General features: G+C 41.9%; 1 protein-coding gene across 3 annotated transcripts in view; it reads right to left on the reverse strand.

Annotated features, from left to right (window-relative positions):
* Window positions 1-4,226, reverse strand: part of SLC9A3 (solute carrier family 9 member A3) — a 60,737-nt gene extending 56,511 nt beyond the window's left edge. For all 3 annotated transcript variants that reach the window (XM_074870020.1, XM_074870039.1, XM_074870030.1), the window contains exon 1: window positions 3,730-4,226. In XM_074870020.1, coding sequence (XP_074726121.1) covers window positions 3,730-3,925 — 196 coding nt within the window. In that variant the 5' untranslated portion in view covers window positions 3,926-4,226. The remainder of the gene's footprint in view (window positions 1-3,729) is intronic.
* Between the last annotated feature and the right edge of the window lie 3,914 nt (window positions 4,227-8,140).

Below are 8,140 nucleotides of genomic sequence, written 5' to 3' on the forward strand. Positions count from 1 at the left end.
GATATCCCACAATAAAAGCATACCTCTTTTTTTTTGTAATAGACATAGCCTCAGAAATATCCTCAGAAAAAAAATGTATACAGTATTCAGAGTTTAAACTGTTTCTTCTCTTGCCCATTTTTAGCTCCTGAGCTGACTATTCCTTTCCTTCTGCTTGTTTGCAAAGTTGTTTTCTGATCTCCCCCCTCTTCTGTAGTAGACTTTCTTGACAGTGTTTGTGTCTTCTACATGTTTCTTTATTAAAAGGTTATTTTCAAGATGTGATCTATTAAAGACATATAAAGAAGGAGAAGAGCACATGACGAAGTGAACTTAGAAAGCATGTGCAAGGCTGGTCAGCGTGCACGTGTATTTAATCTTAAAGCAGAACTATCATGTGCAAGTATGTTGATTAAATATGTTACATCCTTTATCAACATACTTACAGTAGCAAAAGCCCTAGTCTATAACTATATATACCTACATATATATATTTGGCTTTGGATTTTTTTTTCATTGGTATTGCTTGTTTCATCTGGAGAGCTGAGGTACCAGGAAGTGGACACCTGCAGTCCGCCAGGAGGGTTCTCATCTGTACCTCATATAACTTCTTGTGGTGGTTTGACCCAGTACACTTCTTCATGTAGATAAGATGTTTTTCTGGCTTAGCTTTACACATGTAAGTAGTTTATTGGCCTTATCCCATAAGGATATTCATTTGTAGTGATAAGAGAGCCTATCAAAAGAGGAAATAAAGATCATTAGCCAAAGTGGAACACTGTGTACCTTAGAATGAAGAGTTGGAACATTTCAAATGAAGAGGGTCAAATCAAATCAATTACAGTATGTAAAACAGTACACTGAGATGTATCAGAAGTTTCATAGTAGACACAGACAAATGAATTTATTTCCTGTAGTGCATGGAAGCAACTGTATGAAGGTTCTTCTTCCACTCTTTCATTTGTAGCAATACTTAGACTTGCCCAAGAGATACAAGTATTCTTCACATGAAAAAAAAAAAAAAAAAATCAGCTTCCTTCCCACAAAGCCCAAAACACTAGGCACTTTTTCATGTATTTGGGATGCTTAGAAGATTTCACATACAATAGTTTATGTTGCAGAACACCTTGTTGGCACCAATTTACATTCTGAACGTACACAACATGAACATCAAGTCCCAGATAATCCACAAGATTCTCCTATTAAATACATGTTTCCTCAAGCCATATAATATCATGAAATGAAACTTTTTTTGGGGGAAAAAAAACACAAAAAAAAAACCCAACCACAAAACCCTAAGGTTATTCTAATGCAAGAGAAAGCAAACTATTCTCATATACTTTTCATCCCCAGCTACCAACATTGCAATTCCCAGAACACCCTTTCCTGACCCTATTGCCTATCATCCACCAGTAAAACAGCTCTCCCAACCTCTGTAACCGTGGAGAAGTGAGCTTGCATGTGTAACAGTTCCTCCCCTGCTGAAAAACCCACAGCAAAACCAGCATTTTGACTCCACTACCTTTGCCCTCCTTTGACAGTAAAGCAAGAGACACAAGGGCAGATGTTCTATATTTTCTTCCTCAGTTCTTTTGTGTCTGCTTTTTGAACGTATAGAACTTTCTTGAGTACAGCATTTTTGCCATTCAAAATCTTCTAATAGATTTCTGGTCTACTTTTCAGAACCCTTGACACACCAAGACAGATAGAAGTTCCCCTTCTCATTGATTTATATGAACACCTTCATGCTTTCTTCACTGTTGAACAGTGAGTGTACATTTCTGCTTTTCAGTATTTTATTTGTGACTGGTGGGGAAAGCAGGAGCATTCATAGGCTCCCAGTGGAATACAACAGTTGTCCATTGCTTCTTCAGAGACAATGTCTAGAATAGTATAGGATTGCAATTACAAATGTGAAAAAAAGAACAAAGTTTGAGAGCTTTGGGGAAGAAAAGTGATGGCATTGATGATAGATACTATCTACTAGTAAGTGACAGGCTCTGTGCAGCTGTGAAAGATGTGAAAAGAATTTAAAAACAGAACAAGCAACATTCAGCTGCTGAACTGCAAGGACAATTGGTGCTTTATCAAGAGTTTATATTCAGGACTTCATGGTAAAATGGCTCATCTTAATCCAAGCTAATCTTAATCCAGGCCATTGCAATTTAAATATAGGACAATCTAACTGTCCTGTTAGCTTCATTGCGTTTCTGACACAGCACTGATATAGTCGTGCAGCACTAATATTACTCTGTACAACTGTGGCACGTGTACAAAGCAGAAAAGCCTTAATAACAAATATGTATTTAGAAGATCATCTCAAAAAGAAGGTTCAAATAAGCAACCTGTGTATTGGTTTAGTTAGGACAATTTTATAGGGACTCAACACTGTCACTGGTTTTCCCTGTAACTGGTTTCCCCAGGTTTCTACTTGATATAACCTACCAGCAAAAGTCAATTAAAACAGAATGATATTTTTATGTAATCTAGGTAATGCAGCAACCATGTGAACACAAACTATTTGCAAGGTGTAGTCCAACAGTGATTCAGATATTTAGTTATGTATCTACGGTTAAGCAAGTGAAACCCAAGATGCAGGTATCACTGAAAAATGCTTTATGATATCACCTCTACATAACTTACTCCTCAATTGCAAAATGTTTTATTTGGATTTGGAGACAGCTTTTTCCACCCAAGTCCTCCTGTGTTTAGTTTATGTGCTAGACAGAATATACCTAAGCACACATTTTTACATCTTCCACTCTCTGTGACATGCAAAATCCATGGAACAGGATTCTGGTATCCCAAATTACTATTAACAGTACGAGTACAGAAAAGTACTAGTAGGATTTTGAGTTGCTCATACCTTCTGAGTTGAGACTGATTTTAGAGACAATTAATTGAAAATTGAAAATGACATTTTCAGTGTCAGCCAAACTGGAGGTCTGTTTTTAGACCTAAAGTTAAAAGGACTGAAAAGCATCAAGCAAATAAAATATATTCCAGTTAAACAGTGACTCTTCTAGTTCAGTGGTGTTATTAATTTAAGATTGCTTTTGGAAAAGTCACGAAGTTCAGAACACAAGAGTTAGAGCATTCATATAAATTCACTTAAACTACACTGAAGTTAGACTGAGTCCTTGCTTTTCACTGATTCCAGTTCCTTGAAGAAAATTCTGTGTGCTCTAAAGTTTGTATTTTTTTCAGCAGCATCAGATGATCTGATAACACATGCTACCTTCCTCTATAAACTGCGCTCTTTCACCAATTCAGCAATGCGCTGCAAAGCAGAGAATGCTAAATTCATATGTGTCGTTTACAGTGTCTATTTTTGATGGTGCCAGCTTCTATAGCTACCCATCACAATCAGGAGAATAGCGTATCGTAAACTGGAATAGGTGTTGTATAAGCAATAAGGCCCGATTTCTGTTTCACTTGTGTAAAGTTTCTCCCGGGAGCAAGAGTAATTGCAAGGTTTCAAGGGATTGCAAGGATTTGCGAGAAGTCAGATGCAGAAGCCGCAGTCCTAGGCGCTGAAAATGAACTAGGTAACCCCCCGGGGCAGGTGAAAATCACACTGCTAAGCACCGTGTAGGGTAGTATTATGAAATCAGGACAGAGTACAGTAAACCCCCTGAAAACGGGTCAGTGGACTTATGATAAGCTTTCTTCATTTACGTTGGGTGGGAGAAGGGGAAGGGGGAAGGGAAAGGGGAGAGGACAGGTATTAATATATAACTCCAGACTCACCGATTTTGGCCAAGCTGGCCACAAGTATCCAGAGTGTAATGATATAAGGGTCCTTGACGTGATCCCACTTGAAAGAGACGATGGCAAAGCTCTGAGGCTGGCTGCTATTTATAGAGCTTCCCGAGCTCCTCTGTCCCAGCGCCGCAGGGAGAGCCATCAGCCCCAGGAGGGACCCCGCTCCGGGCACCTGCCTCATCTCCGCGCCACACCGCGAAATCCTGCTTCCCCTTCCCGCAGAGATCCCGCCTCTCCGGAGGTCCCTGGGGGCGAGGTCCTTGTCCCTTCGCGGAGCTGCGGCTGGGGACTGCGGGCGGCGGTCCGGTCCCGTCCCGTCCCCTCCCGTCGCGTCCCCTCCCGTCGCGTCCCGCCACCCGCGGCACCGCCGGGCCCAGGTGTCGCTTGGCACGGGGTGGCGGCGGAGGGGTCAGGGGCTCGGTGCGCTGGCAGATGCTTCGCGCTGGGGTCCCGCTGCCCGCCCGCACCTGCCTTTATCAGGCTGGTCCCGGCCGGCGGCCGGAGGCGGAGCTTCCCCGCCGCTCCCGCTCCCGCGGTGCGGAGGCAGCGATGCCCGCACCGAGCACCCGCCGGGAGCGGCGGGGCAGCTCCGCGCCGCCGGGGGCGGGGGGGGGGGGGGGGCGCTGGCGGGGCGGCAGGCTCCGGGTCCCGCCCGCCGTCCCGCCTCGGCTCGGGCCGCATGGGGCTCGGCAAGAAGCGCCCGGGGGCTCTGGCGCCGGCGGCCGAGGCGGGGCGCGGCGGCGGACACGTCCAGGGGGGAGCCCGGGATCCTGCCCGGGTCGGAGCCGGGTAAGCCACAGGTCCCGGTTCGGGTGCTTTGGACGCGCAGCCCAGCGGGTCGCCCCCCTCCCGCAGACCCACCCGCCATCTCCGCCGGCTGCCGCGGAGGAAACGCACCCTCTTCTGTCAGCTTCAGAGCGCCTTAGGAGCTCGCTCAGGGCAGATTTCTCAAACCAGCTCTTTCTTCTGTCCGCCAGAGAGCACCTCTTCCCACGGTGCTCGGGGAAACGACACCGGCAGGCAAGGTTTGGCTTTGCCCTTAGATCTGCTTGCAGCTCTTACGATGTGCTATATTCAAAACGGTACCTGGCTTCTTTTCCTTTTTTTTTTTTTTTTTTTTTTTTTTTTTATGGTTACAACGTGAAACCTTGTAGAAGGTTCTCACTTTCCCCCAAAAGCCTTCTTTCTTGCTGATAAGATTTGCCCGCTATCCCGGCGGGTCCCCGTTGTGCTCTTGGGGCAGGCGGACCCACCACAGCCATCCCCCTGCAGCAGTAAGGCCGAGAAGCGGCGTGTTCCCGGCGAGGGGCCGGCTGCGCCCTGCCACCCTGCCACCCTGCCACCGCAGCGGCAGCAGCTCCTCTCCTCTGCTGGGTGCTCTGCAGCTGGCCACATCTGCAGCCCACCGCCTCTGTGGCTTTCTGTGGAAAAATGCTGCCTTTTTGTTTTACTTACATGGCAGGTGGTTTTATCAAGAGTTCAGAAATTAATGTGATAGAGCTCTCCTTTAAAATGTTGGGAAGATCAAGAAATGATTTTGATTATTTCAGGCACTGGGGAGTGGCTGGCACAGACACTCTAGAAATCGAATAACTGGTTAATTAAAACAATAAATTTGCTTGGAACATCATTGTTATAAAGGGAGTCTATCATTATCACATATTAATATTACTTAGGTAAGGAACGCAAGGAGCAAAGTTCTCTTGAGTTAATGCACCAAAGATTCAGTTATTATTACCTCAAAGCAAGTACAGGCCTTGCGTTGGACCCTCTCTTCAAACAATGAAACAGCTTGGGGTTTTTTTGTTTCCCCTGCTTCTTATGTAGGAACTTTTTTAACTAGGAGCCGATCTGAAGATGGAATTGGCAACTCTTTTTAGGAAGCATGACAGCGAGATATTTTCTTTACATTTAGGAAATTTGTAGACAAAGACCTGAAGAATTTCAGTGTGTAACAACTGAAATCTTATCTACATTATTTTTTTTCTTCTTCAGAGTATGACTTGGGCACCCAAATGTCCTTTAGAATTTGCTCCTAAATTTTTTTAAGGTCCTACAAATGGCTCTGGCCAATGAGTCACATTTTTGTGCATTGCCATTATAGAGAGAGAATTGGACCAGTTGGAAGTAAGTAGCTGCTGATCACCTGTGTAACCTGTTGCTGAGCCCTGGGGATAGCAGTAGTTCCTAGTTGTTAATGTCAGTTCCATTTTTTGATATTAGGAGAACAATGAACTTTATCAGAGACAAGCTGTCAGCACTGGTTTTGTTATCACAACTCATCTCAAGTACCATCACATCACAATTAAACATTTCAGTTGGCAGCTGATAAAAAGGCACCACAACTGCCACAGTGTCCCATCTTATATGATTCTTCCCAGATCTAGTTCCACAAAATAACTGGGTTAGAAATAAACCTTACTATTGAAAATGTTGAAACTAACCATGTTGTTAAGACAAATGTGTCATAGATCAAGAATACCTGCAGCTGTGCTAGAAAAATGAGAAAGCCTTCTCCAGTGGATCTTTTCTACAGATAAGCAAAGGCTTACACTTCACTTGGAGGAGCTGCAGCCAAGATCATGCCTCTGATTGCCCTTAGGTAATGTTCTACTCATGACAATAGTGACGACAGCAACCACGTTACATGACAATTCTGAGTTTGCTGGTGGAGATAAACAAAAAATTTTAGCACAGGCAAACTAATGTTAATATGCTCCTCAGTTGAAAGGACAATGCCCAGCTACCTACCTTGAAGGGACGTTGTGAAAATTTTAGAATTTGTAAAGATTTTTTAAGGCCTTGGTCCAAACTGCTACAGAAGTACATAATTTTGCTTGTCACAAAATCTCAACACAGCGTTTACAACACTGGTAAAATGCCAGCTGTGTTTTTGTTTAACAAAGTTAATGGTTCAATGTGTATCTGTGACATTTGTCCTATCATACGACTGCTCATGGATTTTTTTTTTAAGTAGGCTGGATAGCAAATTACTGTACATATCAGGGAATTCTTGTGCAATTCATTAATATATTAGTATGATACAGAGAGGACAGAGGAAGGAACTGGCAGTCACGAATCTCCTGTTTAGCATGAATACATGCTAAACCAACAGTTCACTGAATATACATGAACTCATGTACAGAATATATAGTTGTACAAGAATAGATTTGCATTTATGTATTTATTAATATATTCCATTTGCTTGAAGGATCTTTATGGAAGCCCTTATGTAGTTTCCTATGACCTCATTCTGTATCAGTAACAAAAAGCATTAGCTTGAGTACTATGTTTGCAATAAAGATATCATATCACACAACAGCTGATATTTCCTAACTTTCCAAAAAGATCACACAAGGAAGATTTCTACTTACGGTAAATTAATGGCTTTGTGTCCCGAGTGATTTTTTTTTTTTTTTTGGCAACTAAAAGAACTCTAACATTATTGCTTCTCTAAATAATTTGTAAATAAATGTGTAAATTGTGTAAATAATTGTTGTGTAAATAATTGCTTAGAGAAAAGAATTAGTAGTATCTCATACACCCTTCACATGATCTGTGCCCTGTAAAGATTACTTCTTGGGGATTTTTTTAAAGCTGAGGTAAAACACAATTTCAGTTTAAAACCCCCCTAACAGATAAACAGAAATCTTTAAAATTATATTAGTTTGCTTTAGAAAGTACACACAGTATTTCAGTTGTACTACCTTAGATGTACAAGTTACAAGTAACTTTTAATATTAGCATTTACAACAAATGTGTTTAAGCTGAGGTGAAATTAAGAAGTGCATTTCTGTGGAACCCAGAATTTTCATAAAGGAAAAAAAATAAATCTAAGTAGCGAAGAATTAGCAAATGTACTGTGAAAAATCTCCTGATGCAACATAAACCATCATAAATCACTTATCATTGCTGTCCTTCCTCAAGGAAATGCACTTTTTTTATATTAATATTTATTAAATGTATAAGCAGGTTAAGGTAAGATTCTGAAAGAAATATAGCTCCAGTGTATGTTTTTACTCCATAATTCCAACCATATACATAGTTAAATAGAACATTGTTGTGAATGGCATTGTACCAATATAACTGTATGATTTGTTGAAAATTAATGTGGTTTATATGCAGATGAATACTGAACCATATGAATGTATAGTGAATTTACTTAATTCAGCAGCTGACATTTTGCCAACTTCTCTCCAAGTGAAATGAGTGTAGCTGTGCAAATTTATGCTGCAAGGAGTTGGACAAATATTGCTGGACTGAGTAATGTTTCAGAGCATTATGTTACAGCGTGATGAATGTGAACCTCTGAAATCACTTTGAAAAGTAATGTGTTAATTCAGCCCACACACATCACTACCAGTTTAAGAGAACAAAATGAAGACTAAGGTGAGAA

The sequence above is a fragment of the Strix uralensis genome, chromosome 1, assembly GCF_047716275.1.
Source record: "Strix uralensis isolate ZFMK-TIS-50842 chromosome 1, bStrUra1, whole genome shotgun sequence".
In the NCBI taxonomy this organism is placed as follows: Eukaryota; Metazoa; Chordata; class Aves; order Strigiformes; family Strigidae; genus Strix; species Strix uralensis.